This window comes from Podarcis melisellensis (assembly GCF_964234715.1).
Source record: "Podarcis melisellensis genome assembly, chromosome: 1".
Lineage (NCBI taxonomy): Eukaryota > Metazoa > Chordata > Lepidosauria > Squamata > Lacertidae > Podarcis > Podarcis melisellensis.
Genome location: NC_138528.1, coordinates 76,158,074 through 76,185,048, shown reverse-complemented (window position 1 = coordinate 76,185,048; position 26,975 = coordinate 76,158,074). Strand labels below are relative to the sequence as shown.

At 45.4% G+C, this 26,975-nt stretch overlaps 1 protein-coding gene across 3 annotated transcripts; it reads right to left on the bottom strand.

Annotated features, from left to right (window-relative positions):
- Positions 1–376: 376 nt before the first annotated feature.
- On the bottom strand, positions 377–22,537 carry CEND1 (cell cycle exit and neuronal differentiation 1). 3 transcript variants are annotated; one of them, XM_081883505.1, is made up of 2 exons: positions 22,381–22,537; positions 377–7,743 (listed from the first exon to the last, which is right to left on the bottom strand). In XM_081883505.1, exon 2 carries the CDS (start codon positions 7,507–7,509, stop codon positions 7,087–7,089), a length of 423 nt encoding a protein of 140 aa, XP_081739631.1. In that variant the 5' UTR covers positions 7,510–7,743; positions 22,381–22,537; the 3' UTR covers positions 377–7,086. The 3 variants fall into 3 exon arrangements, with proteins under 3 accessions (XP_081739631.1, XP_081739632.1, XP_081739633.1); XM_081883506.1 differs by having other exon boundaries at positions 22,304–22,389; XM_081883507.1 differs by lacking the exon at positions 22,381–22,537 and adding an exon at positions 17,076–17,096.
- Between the last annotated feature and the right edge of the window lie 4,438 nt (positions 22,538–26,975).

Sequence of the window (26,975 nt, the reverse complement as noted above, 5' to 3'; positions counted from 1 at the left end):
AATATTGCTCTAGGTAGTTCGCAACCCACCCTTCTTATTGCTCTGATTTCCAGAAACTAACGAAGAATAGACAAATACGTTCCTACGGTTCTAGTCTGAACAGGCTGCAATAAATTTTGTATTATTCACCAAATTCCTCATGTTAAGGCTCCATATTTTAGACAAATGTGTCGCTAGAAAGTACCAGTTTCTATGTTCTCTTGTCACTTCAGTTCACTAAGTAGCAGGGTCCCTCCTTGGTAGGATGGGAAATCATTCCAGTTCTGTGTGCAGAACTCCATGTCATCTTAAAATATGTAGCCAGAATTAAAACACAGTAGGACTCAACACTCAAGCATAACACACAAAATGATGGTCACTATAAGAAGTGTACAATATACATATATATATATAGTTTATTTCACACAATCTTGATAAGAGTTACAGGTATATTGGGAATCATTTACAGTTCCATAGTATATGGAGTGGCCATATAGCTTCTGATGCAAGTAACATACGTTGTGTAAAAGCGTACACTTTCCCAATCAACCCACCCGCCATTCACACAATGGATTTTCAAAGCTAATACTAGATTCAGCTACGTAGGAAAGCCTCGAGAATGCTAGGATACAGCGTTGGGTGACATACAACACTGTAGGTCACAATGGGACAAGCTAAACTACTTTAATTTTCAATCTAGTATTTCTAGTCTACCTGCATTATTGCATTTATACGCATTTTAAAAGTCAAATAAAAGAGAATACTATATGGGAAAGGAAAAATTCTTTGCTGATTTTAAGGAGTTGAGCTGCAGCCCATACAAAGTGTCCATAGAAGCATAGGCAAGATTATAAATTCAAAAAGGTACAAATTAGTTTTCTAGCTTGGTGTGTGTCAGTAGGCTTTCATTTCCTTTGCGGAAACGGAGTCACCAACAATGGACTCAAAAAGAAACCCAAATCTGCATGTTATACACACAGGCCAATTGATGTGTTAAGTGGTAAGTGGATCTGTTCATTTGCAGGGGAGGGGCGGAAACCAAGATGTTGCTTGACAAATTCAGTTCGAAAAAGAAATTATATCTGGGGCCCATTAGAGATAATGGGGAGACCCTTTAGAAATACTTGTTTTTTGTAATGACCTTTGCTATGTTGATCTGGTATATATTTGTTTTAGTCAAGTGATCCCCTTAAGCAGATAGCGAACGTTCAGATTGAATAAATTAGCATTTCCCATTTGCAAGTATTACTCTATGCCTTTTCCTAACTTTTGGTTTAGGAAAAGGCATAAGAATTAAAAGAGGGCAAAGAAGGTCACCACAAGTACATTTATGAAAACACAGACAAATTACAAAAGGGTTACTGAGGCAATAGTATCCCCCTTGCTCTTTTGATAGTTCAGGAGGCTAGTTGAAGCTACAGTGGTAGAAAAACTGGCAAATGATAAGACAGAATTACATGGGGGTGGGTGGGAATTAAATGTATTTCTCACAACTAGGCATTGCTACAACTGTTACCGATAAACCCTGCATGACTATCCATAATGACTGAACTTTAATATCTAGTGTCAACGTCTGACTTCAAATCAAGGCATGCCCTTCAGTTTTGGGGACTATGCTAGTCCCTATAGCAGGATTTTATTTTATTTTATTCAAGACAATTTGGGTCTCTCTCACACTTCTTGGGGTACATATGAATGCTATCAATATGAGAGAGAATTCAGAAGAAAAATAAAAAATGTATATTGCAGCCAATGCAGGTTTTACATTCACATTAGAAGCAGAACTCAAGCTCACATTTAAAATGACCTAAGGAGACAAATTAAACATGACAACTGTCTAGCAGAGTGTGGGAAGTTCCATTGTGTGGAGAAGCTGAAGCGGGGGCCATTTGTGTGTCTTAGCCAAGGGTTCAGGAAGAAGCAAAGTGTGAAAGCAGAATCCCTTCCCAATCAAATTCCACCAAGGTCGTGGCTGAGGTCTTATGGAAGAGATGGGTATGTGGCAGGGCAGACAGAAGCAGTGAAAGATGGAGCCAAGATATTGGATAAGTGGTAGAAGTAACTCTTGTCAGCCCACCTGCCTGCTTTAAACACATATCAATTCTGTGAAAGCTGTTGTTTTTCAGACTTAACATGACATCAGATGTAGCTTTTACCTTAGTGTTTCCCTTTTCATTTCATTTGCTCCTAAATACAGCCACGCAGGTCACAGTCTCCAAGATGAGAGGAATCTTATCCCGTTCCTGCCAGTTTCCTGCTTCCAAATTCATGCCCCGCCCCCACCGTCACTCTTCTGCTTCCAAATCCTGGGTGAGCCATACACAATTAACAAATACAATTAGAGCATTTCATCCTTAGCATACATAACAGCAATGTTATGTCTGTGCCAGCTTGAAATACTGATTTTATGTGCATGTTCAAGTCCTCTCTCTATGTTCCGAATAGCAGGTCCCCAATTACCCTTATCAATTATCCTTGCTGTATTCAAGGCGGATTTTCACCACCCTTCTAATGCATGCTTAGGCGTGAAGCAATGATTCAAATGTGCATTTCTGTTTCTGAATATGAAATCAGAGGGTGGTAGTTTTCAAAGATTATTAAATCAGAAGTAAGACTGCTAATCCTTTCCCCAAAACATGAATATTTCATTTTTTTTCTGGTTTCATGCTCACAATATTGATTGGCTAAGTATGTACAGAGTATTTTATTACATTAGGAGAGCACATTAAAGAACTGAACTAGCTTCCGTCACATAGGTTTGCCTAGACACTTTAATTCTGACCTGCAGTTGGATCCATATTCTTCAATTCACGGTATTTTGCACTGATCTATTAGTAAATACCCATTCCCAGTAAACATGGGGAACAGGGTGAACCTTGGTATATAAACCAAGACCCCCATTACTACAAGGGACTCAAGATTCACAGTCACTTTGAACTTTAGTTGAGTCCAACAACACTTTTTGTACCTAGGGCCTGCATCATCCACCAAAAACAGTGAATCGTGAGTGAATTGCACTTCCAAGTTAATGCATAAAACTTTCACATTGCCGCCATTGGTAGATGCCTGGGCTCAAACCATGGGAACAGGTGACATGCCCCGGCAGCAAACAATATCCACACAGGAAGTGTGACATGCTCATACTTCAGCTTTTGGCATCTTCTGATAATGTGTCAAATAGTTATATAGACCTACAGCAACCAAAAGCAGGTTATAAGTGAATTAGCATGCCCTGTTCAATATTAATTAAATACTATGCCCAGGATAATCCCCTACGAATTCCACCAGATTAAAATGCTATTCAATGCGAGGAAAGGATTACAAATCTCTGGCATATACGAAAACAATTTCAGAGAAGTAGGTTCCTGCAATTATGACAGAAATATGGTGCACACAATCCAGACATCACTCACTTCCTGTACTACCCCTTCTATGTGTGCTGATCTGCCTGAGGCAGTTTCTGCCACCAGCTCCTCATCCTTCTCTCTCTCTCTCTCTCTCTCCAGCCCTCCTCAGAGAGCAGGGCTTGCACTGCATTTATCTAAAAGCACACATCAGCCTCTGAGTGGATCAAACCTTTGTACTGGCAGACCTGCTGCCACAAACCAAATAAAGCTGCAATCCTATACAGTACTTACTTCCCTGGCAGCAAGTCCAGTACAAAGGACTCAACAGAGCCTACTTCTCAACAGGCATGTATAGGATTGCACTTTAACAGAACCAGTGTGTCATAGAGGTTCATAGTTGGAAGACCCAAGTTCTCAGCTAGGGCTAAGCAATTTGTAGTCTTCCAGGTGTTGTTGGACTCCAATTTCCACCACTGGCAGCCAGCATGGCAAGTGGTCATGGATGATGCGAATTGTAGTCCAGCAATATCTGGAGGACCAAAGGTTCCCTAGTCCTGTTCTAAACTCATAAAGCCCACTGGGTGACTTTGGCCTAGCCACTATCTCTCAACCTAGCCAATCTTGAAGGGTTGTTGTGAGGATAAAAGGAGGCAGTACCATGACAGCTTGGAGGAAGGGGAGAATATAAAACGTTAAGAGCAAAGGTAAGAAAAATGAGTTGGTATAGATTAATAGTTCAGCTCTTAAGCAACAGGCAATATTAGTGAGTGTAAGAGTGAGTGAGTGAGTGAGTGAGTGAGTGAGTGAGACTAGCTATTTTGGGCAAAGACACCAACTTAGTAAAGTTGAAAAAGCTTATGAAAGAATAGACACAATCTGCAGCACATTCTGATTTGCTCAGCTTCTTTAAGCACATAGTCAGGGACATGCATTTAGAAACTCGTAAGGCTTACCAATATAGCAGTGTTATGTTCACACTTCCATAAAGCACAGATTTAGTAAGTTCAGAGAACACACACACACATATTCCTCTTTCCCTCCCCTCTCCACCACCTGGCCAAATGAATGATCTTACAGTCACAGACACAACAAGGTGCCTTGTTGCAGTACAACTGACTGGAGATGCATGAAGAAACTCAGGGAACCCATCAGCCTATGCCCATAGCTGTCAACTTTCCCCTTTTATTGCGAGGAATCCTATTCAGAATAAGGGAATTTCCCTTTTAAAAAGGGAAACGTGACAGCTATGCCTATGCCCTGCCTCAATATGCCAACGCAGGAGCAGCTGAGAAGCAGGAGCAGGAGCCAGGCAAGGTGTAAGGAAGGCGAGGGCCCTTCTTTTCCCCAAAAGGGTCAATGATGGGCAGGAGTCACAATGATAACACCTCCTGGTTTACATGGAAACTTTAGGGAGGAATGTGCCATACACACATATAAAGAATGTGCAGTGCTGGTACACGGCTATTTTTTGCTGACTGCATCAGAAGATTATACTGACTAGATTTATCATTTTAAAAGGGTCTGCTTAGAAGCAGTAGTTTTCAGCTCCCAGCACAAGAGGGATTATCGTACATTCACCAGTTGGCTAACCATACATTCATTTATTGGAAGGAAACCATGGTTTCGGATGCTGCATGGTGGAATGCAAGTGGCACAAAACATGGACACTTTGTGTGAATGCAGGTGCGCAAATAATGGTTGCCTTTTGCTTTTTGTACAAAGAATACAGGTTTGTAGCTTTACAAAGACTTCAGTAAACTGTACTATATACACAGATATTCTCAAATAAGGTAAGGGTAGGAAAGCTTGTATAGGAAAGCTTGTACACATACATACACACAAAAATACAGGTGCTTTCAGACTGGAGGTGGGTTCTGGAGAATTATTCTAGACAGTGGGACACCACAGTACTAAGCAATGACTGTTGCTGAATGATTCCCCTATAGACCTAACCTATCACATCACAACCATAAATACGAAAGAAAGGGAGAGAAAGTTGGTCTTCAAGACGATGAACTGTAGTCCTGCCACTGTCACCATCTCATCCTATTTCATGATCAAGTTGTGGGTCCAGAGACTAAAATGCAAAAGAAATCTAGTACCCACATTAATTTATGAGCAAGTCTGTACTGCAACGAAAACTTGGCTGCCCATATCTATCCCAACCTAACAACAGAAAAAAGCTTTACAACTCCTAGTTCAATCTAATTAGCCGTTCCTTTTTTTAAAAAAACAACAACACTAATCTGATGTCAATCACCACTTTCGCATCAGATTCAATCTAAGCAAAAATATACATGTAAGCTTCTTGTTTCAAACGGTCATCCCTACATTACAATTTATGTCCCAATGTTCTTACGGTTAGTGGATTATCTCTGGTAGATATATTAACAAGGATACGTCAACATACATTCCACTGATCCTTTCTCCTCTCAAAGTCTGATTTTAATTCTTCAGGAAGGCCACCAATGTAGCAAGGCTAACTCAGGACACAGGGAATTTCCTCCCCTCTTAAATGCCCATTGGTTCTAATTTATGGGGGGGGGGGCAGTTGCCTCAATGAATCGGTCGCCATTTTTTCTCTGCACTGAAATGTCCAGTGAAATAAATGGGATTAGCCCATTTGTCTGGCTCCTCCAGCATTAGAGTTATAAAGTGTCAGACAGCAAAAGGCAATCCATCCATTTCAAATCTGTGCACCTGGGCAGGGTGCTCCATACATAAATACTTCCTAAACCATAATCCAGTTGTTGATTGGTCACAAGCTAAAAAAAAGAGGAAAGCAAAAGAAAGAACAAACCAACCAACCAGCCCATAATTGCTCCTTACTTTCCCCTTTCATACATGGCATACAATGACAGGTCAACCTTCCACAGCGAAGCACTAGCATTCATCCCAAATCCATATGCACAGAAGGCCTCCTTGACTTCCACATATTTTGAATCATGTTGTTTAAGTATCAATGGCATCAAGTCCTGCATAAGAAGTTTACCAGCACAGGACCAGGTTCAACAGAAAATGCTCTACTAAGTTGCAATGCCCACTGAAATCCGCAGCCAGGCTGCTATATGTCACCATGCCCATATATTGCACAGTGGGGTGGCAAGGCTACCTTATGGCTCTCAGCAGGCCATGCTTGCTTCTTGACCTTTGAAAGCCCCCCGTGCTCCAGCTGCTACTTTGAAACTTAGGCAAGGGGGGACAGAGTGAGCACATTAATGCTATGACGAAACAAGTACTAGGGACACCCTATCTTCCTTGGATCAGGAAAGAAGCTCTAGCTTGTGAGCATTCTCATACCACTTTACAGTGTGTGCTGGAACAGAGATGGCAACAGGTGACCTTGCCGATGGGAAACTCTCCCTTTCCACCTGCTCTACTGCAATCCAGCGTAACCAAGCTGAGAACTCTAAGTGACCCTGGAGCCAACCTCGGGACAAAAGGTGGGGAAGGAAAGGAAAACACCGCAAGAGCTCATACGGACCAGAGAAGAAAAGCCATCTATACACATTGCTGCTAGCTGAGTTATATTACACAAAAGAGCAGAAGCCCACCAAGTGCCCGCGATAGGCCAATGCTGGCACATCTGCTGGGAGCAAGGCAGTGGCCAGCATTGCCGTTTGTACCTACTTAGCTCTTTCTCTATATATACGGCATATTTATAGGTATGTATAGAGTTTACCACATGCATTTTGTTTCAAAAGGAACTGTACATTCAGCCCAGGGTTATTCCTCTCCCCTGTGCTTCTTGGGTGCCAATTTATTTTTTCCGGGCAAGGAGAGCCACTCCCACAATCAGAGCAATGGCAGCCACCGCTGCCCCTCCGACGATGATCAGAGGCTTCATGTTCTCAAAAATGCTGCTGCCCGGAGACTCCTCCGCATTGTTCCCTTTGTGCTCAGAGTCAGCGGAATGACCTGCGGCCTCTGCGCCCTCCGCCGCTCCCCCAGCAGAGCTAGGCTTCATGTTGCCGTGGTTGTTCAGCATGGTTGCCTCACTGGCTGCCGCTGTTGCCGCCTTTTTTGCTGGGGTGGTGGCAGGAGGAGCCGGCTGCTCCTTTGAAGGGGCTTCTTTCTTATCGGCAGCTGTGGCAGGGCCAGGGTTGGGCTTCTCTGGCTTCCCTGAGCTGGCGGTCTTGGCATCGGGCTTATTTCCACCGCGGGTGCTCCCTTTGGACTCCATCTTGCTCAGCTGCACAGTGGAGGCCGCCCACTCCTGCTCTCAGACCAAACCAAAAGGCGTGGTGGGGAGGCACAAAACAGGTTGGACAGACCCGGCTCCCTTCACTTGGCCCTCGAGCCAAAATCCCAATAAAAAAGGATCCGCCTCAAAACCGCTTGGCCTGTGCAGCTATAATTCCGTGTTCCCGGAGGGCGCCCTGCTCAAACAATATGCCTCTGGATCATGTTACAGAACCTGCAAGATAAATTAGAAATACGAAGGTCAGGTCACAAAAGACATCAAGAGCAGTATCTCATCTTTTCAGACCTGGAGACACACATTTTGCCCAGACTTGTATTTCAGGACTCACTTCTTAACATTTTGCTATGTATTTGCATGGTAATATAGTGCTGATGTTGCAGTAGACCTATTGAGGCCAAATAATCAGCCCTGTCCTACCAGGCACCAGCCCATGATCTAGGGTGCCTATTTTTCATTTCATTTCATTTCATAAAATTTAAACACTGCCTGATTGTTTAAAAAAAACCCTCAAAGCAGTTTACAAAAAATAGGAATGAAAGAAAAACATTACCTGTAATTAAAAAAAAAATCAAGCTAAAATAACAATAGACGATAAAATAGATTAAAAACTCGCACCAACTTTCTAAATATCTGGGTAGGCTGATCTAAACAAAAATGTTTGGGGGAGGCCTCTGTATTTTACTTTCTAAGAAAAGGCGGTGTTCATTTATGGCGGCTACTTACTTTGAAGTGTGCTGCCAAGTATGGCTGGCAAACAGTCTCCTGTTCCGAAGAGCCTGCAGCAAAAGACGTAAGAAGGGGCCGTGGCAGCTGCTGGCCACTGGGGCTGCTAGGGCGGAAGGCAGGGAGCCACAGCCAATGACAGAAGAAGCACACAAATTCTAGTATTGTCCCCACCCTCCTCCCCGCTGACTTCTACAGGGCAGCATTGAGTATAAGGAGGGGGAAGCTAAGAGCCAGCAGCACCCTGTGGGTGGGTGGTAAGTAGGTGGGGGCTAGCTGTGTGCAGACTGGAGATGGCAAAAGCAGTGCCTCATTTACTCCAACAGACTCCGCTGAGAAAGAGAAATAAACAGACAAGGTGGGACAAAACATGGGCACCTGATGGCAGTGGTTTAATATGTCAGTAGCTCCAATAGCATGGTACCTTTTTTGAGCGTTTTTGCTCATCAGTTTCAAGCCTGGACCCAGAAGGGGACACCGCCACTCCTTTAGTCTCCTGCACCACACTCCAGAGACCAAGACTCAGAGGCTCCCAACATCACACCGTGTTAGACCAGCAGTAAATATTGGAAGAATCAAAATCCCAGAGGCAAGGAACAAACACCCTGGGAATTATTGGAAGGTTGTAGGAGACATGCAACACAATCCTAAGCACATTGACACAAGGGATGCAAATTTCACTGAGCTCAGTGGGATTTACTTCCTATTAGGAGGAAGGAAAGCAGGAGGAAGGAAAGTAGTGCTTTGCATGCAGAAGGTCCCAGGTTCAATTTGTGGCATCTTCAGGTAAGGCTGAAAGGCTGAAAGGCCCCTGTCAGAAACCCAGGAGACCCACTGCTACGTAATGTGGTAGCTGATATGAAGCTAGATGGATCAATGGCTACTTATGCATTGATTGATAGGTGTTCTTAAATTTGCAACCTCCATTTTAGAGGTCCTTGATAATAAGCTTTCACAAAGGCAAAGGTGTATAAAAGTTTTAAAAACCATATTGTTAGGAAAGCACTATACAACGTTTGGATTCGATATAAAGACTTGTTGGAAAGTAAAACTCCCAGGTGGTTGTCACCAATGGAAGCTAAGGCGGTGAAAAAACTTAATATAGATTCTAAATGGCCAAAATACTGTGAAAGAACAAGATGGTGAGAAGTTTAAACTTCAGAGTTATGAGAGACTAAAGTTCAAAGTTCGAGACTGGTTACATTACCGTCAGATAAATGAGACATTTAAGCAGGACAGGAAAATAGGATTTCAGAAGGAGAGGTCAAAGTTAGAAACAGAACTGTTAGAACCCAATACTAAGAACTTGTCTAGAATGTACAATTTGCTGTTGAAATGGAATACACAGGATGAAACAGTGAAATCAGCTATGATTAAATGGGCACAGGATATAGGTCATGACATTATGCTTGCTGACTGGGAACAGTTATGGACCACCGGTGTTAAATTCACGGCATGTAATGCCTTAAAAGAGAACATAATGAAAATGATTTACAGGTGGTACATGACCCCAGTCAAACTAGCAAAAATATACCATTTGCCCAACAACAAATGTTGGAAATGTAATGAGACTGAAGGTACCTTTTACCACCTTTGGTGGACCTGCCCAAAGATTAAAGCCTTCTGGGAAATGATCTATAATGAAATTAAGAAGGTCCTTAAATGGACTTTTCCTAAGAAACCTGAGGCTTTTCTCCTGGGCATGGTTGGCCAATTGGTGCCAAAGAAGGACAGAACCTTTTTTATGTATGCTACCACAGCAGCAAGAATTCTTCTGGCAAAGTATTGGAAGATGCAAGAATTACCTACTCTAGAAGAATGGCAGACGAAGGTGACAGACTTCATGGGACTAGCAGAGATGACCGGCAGAATCCGAGATCAGGGGAAAGAGACAGTGGAAGAGGACTGGAAGAAGTTTAAATTATATCTTAAAAACTGTTGTAAAATTGAGGAGTGTTGAGATGTCAAGGGGTAAGAAGTAGAGAAATACAGCTGTAAATATTAAGTTTAAAGAAATTTAATGAAAGGGAACCAATAGATAAACTGATTAAAGGGTTGCTAAAGAACTTTGGAATAAGGATGCAGCGAAAGGGAGGTACGGGGAAGTCGGTATATGTTTAATGTGGTGTATGTTTTTGTTTTGTAATGTGTTTGTCTTTTATTATGTGTTGGAAAAATCAATAAAAAATTTTATTAAAAAAAAAGATAATAAGCTTTCACAAATCCACAATGAAATCTTGGTGTGTGTGTCCCCCACAAACAATGTGTGATGGGAAAATATTGGATTATTTCCGTTGCCCTTGAAAAAGCGCAATGCAGCATCCAAAGGTCATTGGAATGATGGAATTGATCAAAACTTGTTGGCAAGGTCTTAGATGGCTCATGGCCCTTTCAAGAATGTTGCAAGGTAAGCTTTTCCCCAGTCTCCATCCCAGGTCAAATAACGTTTAGGAAAGGTTTTCAACTAGCACGGCCAGCTCAATACATTTTGCTGCCCAAGGCAGGTGCATTCCCTCCCTTGTCCATTTTATATAATGATGCTAATAGCTCAATCATGCTTCAAGACAGGGCAGCATCTTCCACCACACCCAGGGCAGAAAGCTAGCTTAGAGGGGACAGGTCAGGGGGCACCCTCCATTGTCAGAGGCACTATGCCTCTGACTACCACTTCATGAGAACTGCAGGTGGGCTGAATACTATTGCACTCAGAACCAGTTTGCTGGCTTCTCACAGACATTTGCTTGGCCACTGTGAGAGGAGGATGCTGGTCTTGATGGGTCATTGGCCTAAGTCAGGGTCTCTTCTAATGGTGCCGTCTACTACATGTTGGGTGAAAGTACCAGGAGAGACAGGCAGGCCATCATTGCCACCACAGCAAAACTGCTGGAGGTTTCAGGAACAGCTGCATACAGTTTTTCCACCAACAAAGTTAAATATAGACCTATAATATATCCAGCAAAAAAAGAAAATGAAAATCTCCTGGCAATCCTCTCCCATCATCCTCTTCTAAGATGGAAACAAGTAGAAAGAGTTTATGTTTTTTTATCTTTCAAAACAGGGTTATGACAGTACATTTCTACGCAATATTTAAACTAGATTACCTTTTTTGAGCAAGGGAGTTTTATAACTCTGCATTTTGATTCTGTTTCTCTCTCTCTCTCTCTCTCTCTCTCTCACACACACACACACACACACACACACACTTCTATTATTTCCCCAAAGGGAGGTGAAAAGGCAGGCAGTGCTGGGTCCCCATCAAACAGGACATGGCCCATTCACACGCGCACACTCAAAAAGCATGAACAGCTTTTCTTTAACAATCCCTGCTCCCCATCCCACCTCCAGAGATCTGCACCCACCACACCACTCTAGCAACAGACCTGCCACAACTGGCACATATCAAAGCTCCATAACCCACAGTCCATAGAAAAACATCAGATTCTAACAGTGCAGCATGTCTTAAATTGTATTTGCAGCTCACCAGTGTCCCCTGGTGCACCAAAGCACCTCTGGGAGGCTGCAATTTTCAGCAGACAAAGAGTGAGAGGGGGACTGCTAACTATTCCCCTATGAGCTGCTTTCCCTAGCACTTAGTTTGAAATAGCTAGAAATTAAAAGCAAAGCCATAAATAGACTAGAGGAGGCCTTTTAATTACTTATGACTCAGCCAACCAGGACTTGGAAAAAGAAAGCTCAGCTTGGTTATCACTGAAGCACCAACGAATGAACCACCACAGAGCAAGTATTCTGCCTCCAAATACCAGGATTGGGGGGGGGGCTTGATATTACAGATCCTAAAATGTTGTATCTTGGATAAAGCTTCCTTTTCCAATGATAGGTTTCTAGGAAGTAAGAGCCTCCAAGGGGGTAGGTGGGTCAGTGATCTGGCAGCTTGAGTGGGGGTGGATGGTTGATAGAATGGAGATTTTGATTAATCTGCACCCAGCTACATGGTTTGTATTCTTCTCCTGGAGTTGTGCACCTGGACAAGGGAGTGAAACCCCTTATTACATAACATATACCATCATTGAAAAATTTAGGATAGAACGTATTAGGCAGCATAGGATGAATGCAGGGCAAGCACTTTAGCCATGTTCCCCAAATTTTAAAGTGATTGGAAAGAGCCAAAGCTCAGCGGTAGAAGCATCTGCTTTGCATGCAGACAGACCCAGTTCAATCTTTGCAATCTCCAGAAAGAACCCTGGTGAGCCTCTTCTGCCGGTCGGAGGAGACAACGCAGAGCAAGGTGGAGCAGTTGGTCAGAGTCCACATAAGGCAGCTACCTATGTTCCTAAGTGAACTCGGAATGGCAGTTTTCGCCATTCCCCCTTCCTATGCCATTTATCTGTGGCCTTTTTATTCATAGTTCTCCCAGCGCAGCACCCTGTACCGAGGAGAGAACTTGCAAACACGGCTGAGAAAGCCAGCCCCCACACTCCTCCACCCCCTCTTTTCACTTTGTTTAGCACAGTGTTTCCCAACCTTTTTTGGGCAAAGGCACACTTGTTTCATGAAAAAAATATCGAGGCACACCACCATTACAGCCCCGTGACGTCAGCGCGCAGCGTCACGCCGGGAGGGACGCACGAAAGTGTAAGTTTCAATTTTTTCCCCTCCCCCTTGCCTTCCTTCTGTGCCAACCGCCAAAAAGCCAAGAAAAAAGCCAAGACTTTAGGGCAGCAGGTCGACACGGAAGAAGCTCCTACCTAAGGACAGGTGCGACGGCCGTGTCCTCTTCTGCCACACTTGGCAGCCCTGCCTCACGGTCGTGACTCCCACCCTGATTTCTCCCCGCAGTCTGTCCCCCGACCTCTTCTGAAGGCTGGGGGGGGGGGACAAGGGCTTTTCTTCCGACCCCCAGCATTTTAAAAAACCCCGGGACAGCGGAGGACTTCTCCGCTGTCCGGGGCAATCTTAAAATGCTGGCGGGCGGCATTTTAAAATCGCCCGGGACAGCGGAGGACTTCTCCGCTGTCCGGGGCGATTTAAAAGCCCCTGGGAAGGCAGGCAGGGGGGACAAAGATTTTCGCCCCCCGCCCGCCTTCAGAAGAGGTCCTGGACCTCTTCTGAAGGCGGGCGGGGGCGAAAGCCTTTGCTCCCCCCTGCCTGCCTTCCCGGGAGAGCGGAGAAAGGCAGCGCGTTTCTCCGCTGTCCCGGACGGCTTTTGAAGGCAGGCTTTTGAAAGCCGTCCGGGACAGCGGAGAAACGCAGCGCGTCCTTGCCGCTGCCCCCCGACTTGGCTGGAAGGCTGGCGGGGGGAGAAGCCTGCTCCTTCCCGTCGCCAGCCCCGCAAACTCGGGGGACAGCGGGAGAGGCGCAGCGCGCCATCCCGCTGTCCCCCGACTTGGCTGGAAGGCTGGCGGGGGGAGAAGCCTGCTCCTTCCCGTCGCCAGCCCTGCAAACTCGGGGGACAGCGGGAGAGGCGCAGCGCGCCATCCCGCTGTCCCCCGACTTGGCTGGAAGGCTGGCGGGGGGAGAAGCCTGCTCCTCCCCATCGCCAGCCCCGCAAACTCGGGGGACAGCGGGAGAGGCGCAGCGCGCCATCCCGCTGTCCCCCGACTTGGCTGGAAGGCTGGCGGGGGGAGAAGCCTGCTCCTTCCCGTCGCCAGCCCTGCAAACTCGGGGGACAGCGGGAGAGGCGCAGCGCGCCATCCCGCTGTCCCCCGACTTGGCTGGAAGGCTGGCGGGGGGAGAAGCCTGCTCCTCCCCATCGCCAGCCCCGCAAACTCGGGGGACAGCGGGAGAGGCGCAGCGCGCCATCCCGCTGTCTCCCGACATGGTTTGGAGGCTGGCGGAGGGCTTCCTCCTCCCCCAGCCCCGCAAGCTCCCAGAGCGATGCCAAAGCTGCGCGCAGCTTCGGCATGGCTCTGGGTCCCGTTCTGGGGGAGGGGGAAGCTCGGGCTTCCCCCGCCCCAGCCCCACGCCTGGCGGTGGGGGAATAAATTTTTTCCCCTTTATTCCCCCCCCCGCCAATTTTTCCCGCGGCACACCAGGCAAAGTCTCGCGGCACAGTAGTGTGCCGCGGAACACCGGTTGGGAAACACTGGTTTAGCAAGCTGCAGTGGCATTCTCCCCTTCCAAATTACTAGCTTGCACTAAGCTGTTTGGTATGTGCAAGCAAAGAAAAGGAGGAAGCAGAATAACAAAGCCAATAATTTTTAAAGGGGGAGGGGGGGAGAACAGATCCATAGCCACATTGTCTTGGGGGGGAGGGCTTCTTTGAGAGGGCTGTTTCTTCTGGAGCAGTACAACAGAAACAAGCAACTTTACTGTAAAAATTACAACAAACAAACAGAACACTGATAAATTCAGGGCAGAGAGGAGTGGGGGAATGAATTCATTGGAATGAATGCATAAATCTTCATATCTCTCTCTCTCTCTCTCTCTCTCTCTGTGTGTGTGTGTGTGTGTGTGTGTGTGTAAGCACTCGGCTTTTCCAGCAGGGAAAGGGAAAGTTAGGATGTAATCTTAACCTCCTTTAGCTGGGAGTAAACCCAGGCAAATTAAATACAATTTACGCAGTTATGAGTGGGGACAGAATCCCCCCCTTTCTTTCATCCCACTCCTGAAACTCCACCTTCACACTGAGCAGCACCAGCAAGGCTCTGGAGCCACCAACAAGCACACATCTCTTAGGGTATCAGAACACACTGCAACATTTTGTTGCAGGCCACACTTGTTCCTTTAACAGTGAGCTCAAATCACTCAATTTCAAAAGGCCTCAAAAGGCTAGAATGTGGGGGAATATTAAGAAAAGTTTTGTGCTCTATAGTGCCATCTGGTGTCACATGTTTATAACGCATTTACAAAGCTGTTGCTGTTGTTGTTGTTGTTTACTAATGTAGCTGAGTCCTGGGGCTGTTTCAAAGGGGACTCCATTCTCTCAAAACTCCCACAACCCAGACCAATGAGTATTGAGCATGCTTAATGGCTTCCAGGAACCACGGAATATTGATCGCCAATGAGGGAAATAAACAATTGGCTAGCTTAAATGCCTTCTAGCTAAAGGCTGTAGTCGTGGAGAAAAGGGATTTTTTGGGGGGTGTACTTCCATATTTTGTTGGGGGTCCTACTGGTTCTAATAAACTTGACCACTGCAATTGCTGGATTTCTGCTCCCCTTCCAGTATTTGTCATCTCTTCCTCTCTCCAGAAGCCTAGAAATTTAATCTGTCCCTTTTATTTTCCTGTCTGTGCTGCTGAAAGATATCCACCCTACACCAAATAGATGAGTCACACTAGTTTTTCTGTAAAGAGCCATAATTACACAAAGCCTGTTCTCTTCCCCTTCAACAGTCATTTTCCAGGGCCCATTATCCCCTTCTTGAAAGATGTCAGACTAGAAACAGAGGCAGGCACAGCACAAGAACCTCAGGACTCTTGGTCAGAGGGGAAAATCAATATTCTGGAAGGGGTTCAAGTTAGAATATTGCAGCCCATTGCAACAACCATTTCGCAACGAAAAATTTTCGTCTCAGCATCACAGAATGCTGGATTAAAAAGGCCTTTGGTCTGATCAAGCAGGGCTATTATGTCCTTATAGAGGCCCACTCAGATTAGTACTAGCATTACATGGGTTAGCAAGATTGGCCCAGATAACAGAAGTATTGTCCAACCAAAAAACTGCTCCTAAAGATCTATAACCCTGCAATACAGTGTCTCTAAATTAGCATTTCCTGTTGTGCTTCCTGGTTGCCAGGAAGCACAACTGTTCCTCACTGTAGCAACAGGTAGAAGCACCTGAAGTACTTTGGAATCAATGTACAAAAGTGCCACCTCAAGAGTAGAAAATTGCGTGCACACTAATTAGGGTAGCTCCAATACACGCTAAGAGAAGACAATGGGCAGTTTGCTGAAATGTTTAGGGAAAATTCCTGCCTTAATAATATTGCTAGCTAACTAGTTGAAATGGAGGGTGGGGCTCCTGCATACATAAATAGTAGTGGAAGAAGAAAGAGCAGGGGGAGATTTGAGTAGATGACTTTGTCACGTCCAGCTGAGCAAAGCTGAACTGCAACTGCAAAAACTCCCAGTTCTAACACAACTATTCAAAGGGTACAGGCACCCTGTTTCCCTTTGTCAGCTACTAAGCTGTTCATGGAGCTGCTAAAGAGAAACCACACAGCATCTATCTCCGGGTGTAAAAGAGGGCCAGGGGTTGCTTTACAAACACATTTTCCAACCCACTAGATCTGTGTCTTCAGCAACCAAGTCATGAATTAAAACCAAAACAGCTGTAGCCTTAGCAGGGGAAGGAAAGGGTTGAACTCCTCGCACCCCAAGCACTGTGGTCCTGGTGAAGATTGTGTTCCTGTTACCTGGTGTTATTTTTTAAAAAATCTGACATAGTTAAAGACAAGGTGAATGTCATGTTGGCTTTGACAGAAAGTTAAGCGCAGTCATCAACCGCAGTAGAAGGAGTAGGACTCTTCCTTCCCTCCCCACCACTAAACAAATTAAGAGCAATCTCCAAAACCAGCCCCAAATGATGACAGCACAGAAAGATTCAACAAGCAATGTATGGTCAAGCACTTGGTCAGTGATGGCCCCTCATATCCAGACAGCATCTACAAATTTATCAACTGCAAAACAGACAACTGCCTTCACCAGCCTGGTCAACTCCACATATTAGACTTCCAACTCCTTGCCACCATGCTGCATGTGCAGTCATGATGGGAGTTGTAGTCCAACAATGTCTAGAAAGCACCGGGTTAGGGAACCCACCACCAAACCAACAGCGGCCTAGTGAAGCTTCCCCGCCCCTCACCCTTTGAACTGTGGACATATCACTCTGAAGTAAACAGGGACAGCCAGGCTATTCACCTCCTATGGGGCTCCGGGCACTGAAGTTTCAATCCACTATGCTCATGACTTCTGGTTTTGTTTGTTTTTTGTTACTGTTATTCCTCCATTCTAATTCTTCCTTTCCTCCATTCTAATTCTTCTCCCATCAAAACTCTCTGACCTGTGCCTTCTTAAGCAGCTGTTCTTCTTCAGTGTCTCAACAGAGTGATGCCTCAGATCACTTCCTGTGTCAGAAAGGAAAACACCACCAAGGAGCAAAGCAAAAATGAACAGCCACCAACTTTCTTCCCACCTACCAAGCACTGCCCATTTTGACAAGCAATTCTACGCTCAGAGACGTTTGAAGAACTAAGCAATTGTATTTATGAACAAGACCTTGGTTTATAAAACTAGGGGTATCCATGTTCTGACCCTGGAAGCGATGGCCTTTTGTACACTTTACAGCAGCTGAAGTTGAACCTGGAAAAGTCATTTTCAAAACCTGTCTTAATTATCACTTTAGCCAAGTTACCATATCTCAGGGCTCTGTCGAGACACCAGCTGATATGGGCAAGTGAGTCTTCTGACTGGATCCACCAGCAGAATAATGCCTTGTGTACTCTTTGTTTCCCACAGATTCCCATCAGCATCAAGGAAGCCTGCGTATGCAAGTTGTCATATGTGATCTCTGCAGAGGCTGCACATCTGTCACCAGGCCGGAGATACTTCCTGTATAGGGATTTTGTGACACACAAAGCAGCCTTTGGGGCCACGTGGCGGTTTTGCAGCACACCGTGAAATGTTTTTGCAAAACCATCATCGCTTAGTCAGCTGACTGGCACTCCGGAGGCCCAGGAAGCAATGCTGACCCATTTTTTAAAATATATATTTATGACACACACTCTAAGCCCACCAGTCTTTTCCTTTTGAATTCTGACACAGCCCACAGAGTCTAATGCTGGCAATTGCTTTAACAAACTGTGATATCAGAGAGCAGGAAAGAGACAGGCCTGTCCCCTCAGAGTTCACTTTCCCTTTTCATGCTGATCATGACACTGCGCTGGAACATTGGCCAGACTTTCTCAAGGTGTAGAAGGAAAACCCCAGAATCCCGTACAGCCCAGTTCCATGGTCATGACAAAATGGCCGCCACAGTACTTCTACTCCTTAGCAGAGCAAACAGTCGGTTAATCAGGGCAAGTTTGTACAGTCAGCAGCATCAAGTGATTGAGTCTGTTCCCAAAGAGAAAAAGCTTAACTTCAGGCTACAAGTAGGTGGTTCCATCTTTGAATAGACACCTGTGAAATAGGTCAGGGAGATGTCAGGGAGATGGGCTCTACCCTAGAACTCGGCCTGGCATACTGGTTCACTAAGTGCCAAGGACTGTATGTGTCGGATTCAAGCATGCACCTCCCCTCCCTCAAGCTCGTATCTTGTCACTTGATTTCACCAATTGTCTAAACAGGCGTTTTCCCCCCACTGGATGGGGTTGGGGTGGATCATACATTATTTAGTGAGTTTCCAAAACTTTGGTTGCAGCCGTCCCACTACAGGAGGGTTTCCCAAACTTTTGTTGTTGGACTACAAATCCCATCATTCATAGCTAGCAGGACTAGTCGTCAGGAATGAGGGGAACAGTAGACCAAAAGCAGCTGGAGACCCAATTTTGGGAAACCCTGCACTAGAGCCTATAGCACATGTGGCTAACCTTTTTCAGCCTAAGGACCACACAAGAGATTTGGGCAACTCTCCAAGAGTAGTGGTGTGTCCACTGCACACTCCCTTATGTGCACACCCACCACACATAGAGATATAACACACACACTCTATTGGGAGAGGAGTTGCTCCTTTAAAGCAGGTGGGACATCCCAGAATCGTCACTGAGAGTTAACAAATTAAGACAGCAGAGCTGTGAAGAACAAAATGGAGCACCTTGTTACTGGAGTAACTGGCATCTGGGAGGAAGCCCCATCATCAGCACATAGCATCACTGGGCAACTGCCAAAGCCACAGGACCCTGGCAAGACCCACTGCGCAGGCTCCTTTCAATGAAATCCACAGTGGCTCCCATTGGGGGTCTGAAAACCCTCATTTTTGTTTCCTAGAGCAATGCTATGTGGGGGCACTGTGCAAAATCATAATGGTTTCAAATTCACCCAAAGCCCACAAGTGTGCTGTTGCTCCCACCTGAAGAGGCCATCAGCATAGCATGGAGCCTGCTCAGGGGCATTTGGCTGAGGGTGTCCTCAGGCCTGAAGTCAACCCTGCAGGGCTTGATGAGTGGCCTGAAGTGTGTGCATTATCCTAACTCAGGATAAACAAACATGTAAACCAACCCTCAGTCCTCCAATATAGGCATGCCATCTTTTCCATCTCTGGGTGGAGTTAGGGATACTTAATTGCCATGCAGAGTTGTTGCCCTGGACAGGCTGTTAAGCTTGCAGAGGTATAAAGTTGGCATAGAAGTTGGTTCACCAAACATGAGTTCAGTCTGAGTCATAACACCGTCACGCTGTCACCTGCTTTTCTTTCTTTCTGTATACAAGCCATAGCGGGCCCATGGACTTTTCCTTCTCTCTGCTTGTTGAATACAGAGATAGATAAAACCATAAGAAGAACAAAAAACTCCAGTGCCACAAAACAATGATGAACAATGGCTCCATTGAGAATGATGGCTCTTGTTTATCTTATCAGCGTTCCTGATAACTAGTAACTTCTGTTTCCCTGTAACTCAATTCAAAGCTATGCCCCAGATGTGTCACCCAACATTTCCCCTGTTTGCTCTGCTATGGCAGACAAATGACTGGGTTGGAAATCTCGCAAGGCCCCAAACGTTACAGGCGCTGGCTCAAAGCTGCCGTGTCGCACTTGAAATTCAAGAAGCCATTGCAGACAGAGATCCTGACCCAGCTTGAGGCAACGACCTTTAGCAAAGAACAGCACAAGCTCCCTGGGGTGGCCATGGAGAGCTCAGGCCTACTCAGACTCTACCTCACTAACCAACAAAAACAGTGCTTCCCCTCTTACTTATTCCCCAGTAATGCTGAGAAGGACATTATCTAGTGGAAAATATATAAGCATCATTGACTCATCATCCACACACACTCTCCATGAGGGATTATTTATTGCAATGTTATTGAGGAGGGAAAGGAAGCCAGTAAATTCTTCCTCCCTTCTGCTGCAGCGAGCAAAGGCCTGACCACAAGGAAATGGAGGCCTGAAGCTTGCCAAGAGGCAGCAGTGGAAAAATGCCAGAGGAGCAAGTGATGGTAAAGGAGACCAAGAATGCCAGGACTCTATGAGTGTCTTGAGTTTTATTGTTGCCACACCTTTAGAAGATAGCGGTAGAAGTAGCTTTCAAAGCATGAAAATGCAGGCCCAAGAGATCAGATGTTCTGCATGTCTAATAATAAGGAAAGCCTGCAAAGAAGCCGGTTGATTTCTGGCCATCCTAGTTTCCCTTAATTGCTCCACCAGCATCACCCACAATGGCAAAGAGAGAGTGAATGTTCCCCTTCTTATGGCACCTATGTAAAGGAGATGATCATGTAACCCAAGCTTGGGAAATACTGAACAGCTATGATATACCAAAACACGCCCCCAAAGGCTGTTCAATAAAAAAATAAGAGCAATTGTATTTTGGATCTCTGGTGAAGGTATTCCATAGAGTGCTATGGAACAGGGGTGTTCTAGACATAATAAAGGTATCAACTGTATTCTGCTGAAACTATAATTCAGAGTTATGGAATAAGGGTCAGGCCTTCAAAATAAACAACCTCAAGCAATCCTGCCCCAGCAGTGCAGTTGTACACATGTCCACTCTGATTTCACTGGGACCTGCTATAGCTGAAGGGTGAAGATTTCCAGAAATCTCCAGTTTTCAGTTAGTGAAGTACGCTAATACCTTCTAGCAATTGCAGGCTGCTCAGCATTGGGGAGAGGGGCAGCCCTCGTTTGAGAGCTTTAAAGCCTCAACTTCTGAATGCCTGGAAAAACCTGGCACTCTTTTTTAAAGGAAAAGGCCAAACCAACAGGTATTTTCCAGGCACAAGGTGAAAAATACATGGCAGTACAAAGGCAGAAATACACTAAAATATTAGAGCTTCCAGCATCATACAGATGTCCCATAGCTCAGCATGAATTCCAATACCTACTAGGTTGAGTGTTTCCTCCCCCCCCTTCCCCCAGGAATAATGCACAAGGGCCTATTTTAGAGCTAAGAGCAACTACCACTTTACCACTAGGTTCCTCCCATTTCCCAACTAGTTTTAGATAGATGTAAAATATCAGAAGAAAGCTAGGATGCAGTATGCATCATTGAACTACCCCTTTTGTTTTAATAGAATTTTACAGGCGCAGATACACACTTTTCTAGCATAAAGTGGAGGGGGGGCATACAACCCTAAGTTTAAAATTTCAAAAGGTTTGATCAAGCAAGCCAATGTTTGGTTTGGCATCTTACATGCAGGACTGATGGCTAAATAAGGAAAGAGAATGAAACACCCAATGCAACATACAGCATAAAAGGTTATTCAAGCTGGAAAAGTGCCATTAATGTTACAAGATTAAAACAAAGAGGGGTGCCTATTTCTCTCCCAATTCTATCTTATTTTTAGTTTATTAAATATGCCTTAAATAAACACACCTGATTTCACAATAGCATCAGCCTGACTTTCTAAATTTAAATTATAAAAAAATAGCTGCATTGCTAGATTGTGCCAGCATGCTCTAATTCTCATCTATTTCTAAGAGACGGGTGTTAAATCTTCTCTGGAAAAAGTCTTGCCAGAAATTCTCCTGGGCAGCCACTGCAATCGTTATGCTTGGGCAGCACTGGCTGCACAATGACCAAATCAAAACGCAGATGACATTCTGCCGTGCTATATAACTCCCAGGTTAGGTAGGACATCGGTATTCCGCTTCTGCTCACACCCACCATCTGACCTTCAAGGAAGAAAACGTGGCACAGGAGCCCTGGGTGTAGCACTCAAAATACATTTCACAGGTGTTTCCCCCCCCTGCCCCCGCCCCGTCCCTACTTTGCTCAGGTGGCATCAGTTGCCAGAATCAGGACAAATGCACCAAGGAAAGCCAGGGTTGCCAACTGAAATGCTTTTATCTTAGCAACCCAGTGACCTCTCCCGCTCTCAGAGATGCCCAGGCAGCTTTAAACAAGCAGCTCTACCTCCATTCACCTGCATGCAAAAACATTCTCCTCCACCATCCCCCCTCCCTCCTCCGTGCACATCCCTCTTTGCCTGCCTACCTAGTTCCCTTACTGGGAGGGGGGGGGGGTCTTCTATAATGTTCCAGAAGGCCGAGGGTAAAACAAACGACCCATACCTTTACTTCCACCTTAGGGCTTCTGTTTGCTGATGTCACACCTTGGAAGCTGGCTGTTCCGCAGAGAGGAGGAACGGATGAAGAGCAGGGGGAAAGGAGGGGGAGGAAAATACCCTGGGAGTTTCCCACAATGCCTCACTGCAGACCCGCATGAAGCTGAGGAGGAGAGAGGCGGGGAAAGTGGGCGGGGACACCCCGGGTGGGCGGGACCAAGGGAGGGGCCGATGGCGGCGTGGGAGGAAGAGGTGAGCCGCGATAGGTCCTGACGCTCTTTTCAGGCTGAATGGCTGCAGGGAGTCGAGTTTGCAGCTGGGAACGTGGTAGGAGGGAGGCCTGGCGCCGTGTGGGTGGGAGGCTGCTGCTCAGGAGCCCCCGGCGACTGGGCTCCTCTTTGCGCGGGAGGGGAGCGTCGCCCAGTATGAAGTAGCGCCAGCAGGCACTGTGTTATCCTATGAAACGCAGCCACGAGATCTGTTAATGTGTGTATTCGAGAGGATGCGGAAAATGACCGTGCGCACTGTTTTGCGAACTTTCGTGCCACGGTGGACTCCTCTTCGACGGGCACAAAATAGCTTGGAGGTTGGAGCGATGATTAAGATCGCGGCCCCGAGCGATTTGTTTCTCCGCACCTAGGGGCTCTCGGATGACCCTCCCCAGCACCGGCCTAGTAGGGAAAGGAAGGCAGTGATAGAAGGCGCATGGATTCTGAGATGGGCTAGACAGGAACTTCGCGCGGGCTGGAAGGCTTCCGATCCCGCCCTTGTGGGGGCAAAATGAGTGTCTTATCCCGTAAAAAGAGAGCAAGGCGCCGCCAAAACACGCTCCATCGTTGCCCCGAGAAGGCACGTGCGCACTGGGACCCCGGCTTGCGCTTGCACGTGAGTTTGTTTACAAGGGGAAGGAGAAAAGGAGAAAGCAGGGTTGGCGCGGGGCGAAGTTCGCTGAAAGCCGGTTCCCGTCTATCGCCTATGCTTCCCCGGCGCTTCTCTACTGTAAGCCTGACTGCGCAGACGCGTAGTAGAGACTTGAGGGGTGCAGTTTTTCACGCCCCAGGGCTGACAAAAGCGGCACCTGTTGGAATTCCGCTTTCCCTCCCAGTCGTCCTTTGCAACTGTCTACTTGGCCGTTCCGAATGGTGCTAGAAGTTTGCCTGGTCAAAGGTTTGTTAGGGTTAGGCCTCTCATTTTGAGGGTGGCGGAATCAACATGAGGCTCCCCTCTCCCTACCAAACAAAGCTCCCACTGAGATAAATTGGGATTTAAGCTAATTGATCTTTCTGTCTTTGCTGTTGTCTGTGAAACCAGATGCTTTTGCTTTGAAAACATTCTCCCACCCACCTCCACCATATCTACGGTATAGACACAGGACGACTGGACCTGGCTGAGTCAGTAAAGCTTCGGTCCTTAGCTCTGTTGCTATTGCAGGAGATGGATCTACTCCTGCTTCCTAGAAAAAATATTCTTAAGAACATAAGAAAAGTCTGCCGGATCAGGGCAGTCACCTTTCTATTCCAGCATTCAGCTCTCACAGGTACCTCTGGGAAACCTGCAAGCAGAATTCATGTACAAGAACACCCTCTTCTCCTGTGATTTTCCAGCAGCTGGTATTCAGAAGCATTGTGACCTCCAACTGTGGAGGCAGAGCATAGACATCATGACTAGTAGCCATTTAGACAGAAAAATAATCCTGGAGGAGAGGTATTGTGCCTTCCTCAGTCTTGAGATAGCCACTCATAGAGCTTCTTCATAAGAGAATAATCAGACTGCAGAGCATCATCTGGCCTCTGATTTCCATATTCTGATTTCCCGTACCTAGCTGAAACTACATTTTGAAAATGCATTAAAAAAGTCAGATACAAATCTGTTGCAAAAGGTTCTTGAGTCTCTAATTTTACCTCATTTAAATAAACAAGAAGAGTGTTTTTGAAAGAAATGCTGCATCTTAATGCTCAATCAATTGACCTCCAATGGAGGTTCTTCAAGTATAATTGTTCCTGTGTATTGCAGCCAGACTGCTGTGTAGCCAACCATTATTTTATATTATTAAATTTTATTATCTGCCTTTCCCCAACCAGTCCCAGGGCAGGTTGCAATTCAAAATTAAAACACCTAAGACATTCACAATAATATCTTAAGTTTGGTGGGATTTTTAAAAAAGGTATTTCGACTCATCAGTACTGAAAGGGAGTCTACAGCAAGCTCCCATGTAAGCCATTCTGGTGTTCCCAAAGGGAGTATGGGATAGTGGAAAAATGTATTGGAATGCTTTCAAACTTACTGTTATTTCTTGAGTTTGCCAACAAAACTCCCCACTGCAAAATAAATAAATGCCAGCATCCATTCTGTTGCATTGTTTCCTTCTTTTTACCTTTTGTAGTCCAGCATTTTAAATTCATGGTTCATTTTCACTGTAGCTTTCATAAAATCTTGCGCCAGGGGTTCAACACAAGTTATTTAGAAAGTGTTTTCCATGCTTCGGTAACTTCCAGAATGGACTACAGTAAATTAATTGGCCCTAAACATGGTCTCTAGGATACTAGCTGGGCTCCATTGGTGGGAGTGTATTTTGCCAGTGCTCAAAACTTTCCACTGGCTTCTGCTCCATTTCCTTGCACGGTTTGACCTGTGAGTGCTTACCTTCAAAAGCCCTAAATGGCATGGGTACCTATCCAGGTGTACTTCAGTATGAGCCTCCCCATACACTTAAATAGTCCACAAAGCTTTCCTACAGGTGTTCCTGCTAACTGCATCAAGGCAGCTGGGACACATGCAGACAGGCATCATAGTCGTGGCACCTATTTGTAAAGTATTCTCTGTAGGGAGGCTTGCCTGTTTCTTGCACTGCAGTCTTTTTGAGACCAAGTAAAAGCCTTTTTGGCTTTCCATATTTTAAATCTCTGATGGAATTGCTTTTCAGTTGCTCTTGTTTTAATCTTAATGTATGTGTCCCCCCTTATTTATGCAATAAATTGCATTAGGACTCTGCACTGAAGGCACAATGTAAACTGAATGAAAGTGATGAGTAACTGAACTAAGTGATTTGGAATCTCTCCAAGTGAAGGCCCTCAACGTATTACATCTATTGCACCATCATCACAGCAAAGGTTCATAGAGGATCCTTGGGTCTGGGATATGCCTCCTCTTCCTTCTGCACTTTATGGTGGGGAAACATAGCTGGTTCTAGTATTTGGATACAGCAACTATCACAGTGAAATCACAATCCACACCCACTTTTTTTTAATGTCATAAGGTGGGCAGAGCTAACTATGCCAACCAGGGAAAAAATTACAAGTGGCCAGCAGATGGCAGTCGCCTGTTCTGTTGAGGGTGGAGAGATGGAGAGAAGCAAGCTCCCAAATGAACCATGTGACTTGCTTTCGGAAAAAGACCACCCAGTGTTTAAGAAAGAATTTAGGAAAAGGGGAAATTGCAGGACATGTCCAGGTTACCCAGTTGTTTTATTCAGCTGTCACTCAAATGAAACACATAAAATTCCCAGTTCAGACAATTCAGGAGAATTTAAGACATAGTGCTAAGCAGTAGATTGGCTGCTCTGTTTTCCAGCATAAATCCCACAGGGAAGGTGTGAGGCTCTGAAAGTGATAAATGGCTAACTTGTGTCTGTGTCACTATCTTGGCATCACACAATGAGCCCGGAGTCTGTAGGGATGTGCACACGCACATTCGTCTTGCGTAGTTGTGTTTCCATGGAAGCAGAATGGCCTTTAAATGGTACTGCATTAGTGATGCATGGCACCAGCCTTCTTGATATAGCAAGATTCAACATTTCAACATTAAGACCATCTGTGGAGAAACTAAGGAGCCAGTTAAATTTCACAAAAGGAACCTTGATCTTCTAGTCCAACTCAATACATTAAAGGGAAGTTATCCCAGATGGAAAACATCTACAATATCTGCCTGGTCTTCTAATTTGTTTGTTTGTGGGGGGGGGGGGCGTCCTGACTTTAAACTTGGTAAGCAAGCTGGAGCTTTATCAAATTATATTCAAGTACCCTCCAGCTTGGCTTTGAGCAGAGTTCAAAAACAGCTTGGATCTAGGGTGCTGAAAGGTTTCTAGGACCTATGTGGGCTCTCTATCTGGGAGGTTAGTGCATATGTTATTACATTAAACCTACACATGTTATGCTAGCTCTTGAGGGCTGGATTTTTCGGTGTTTCTTTGAGGTGAAATTTCAGGTAGATTTTTACCATGCTGTCATGAGTGTTAACCAGGAAACCTGTAGGAGGTTTATAAAATGGATAAAAAAATCGGATTCCAGGTGGAAAAATCGAAATTAGAAACAGAATTGTTAGAACCTAAAACTAAGAATTTGTCTAAGATGTATAACTTGCTGTTGAAATGGAACACTCAGGATGAAACTGTGAAGTCTGCTATGATTAAATGGGCACAAGACGTTGGACACAACATGTTTGCTGACTGGGAACAGTTATGGACCACCGGTTTGAAATTCACGGCATGCAATGCCTTAAGAGAGAATATTATGAAAATGATTTATAGGTGGTACATAACTCCAGTCAAGCTTGCAAAAATATATCATTTGTCTGATAATAAATGTTGGAAGTGTAAAGAGACTG

Excerpts from the sequence above, each read along its gene's own strand:
- CEND1 (XM_081883505.1), bottom strand. The coding sequence starts at position 7,509 with ATGGAGTCCAAAGGGAGCACCCGCGGTGGAAATAAGCCCGATGCCAAG.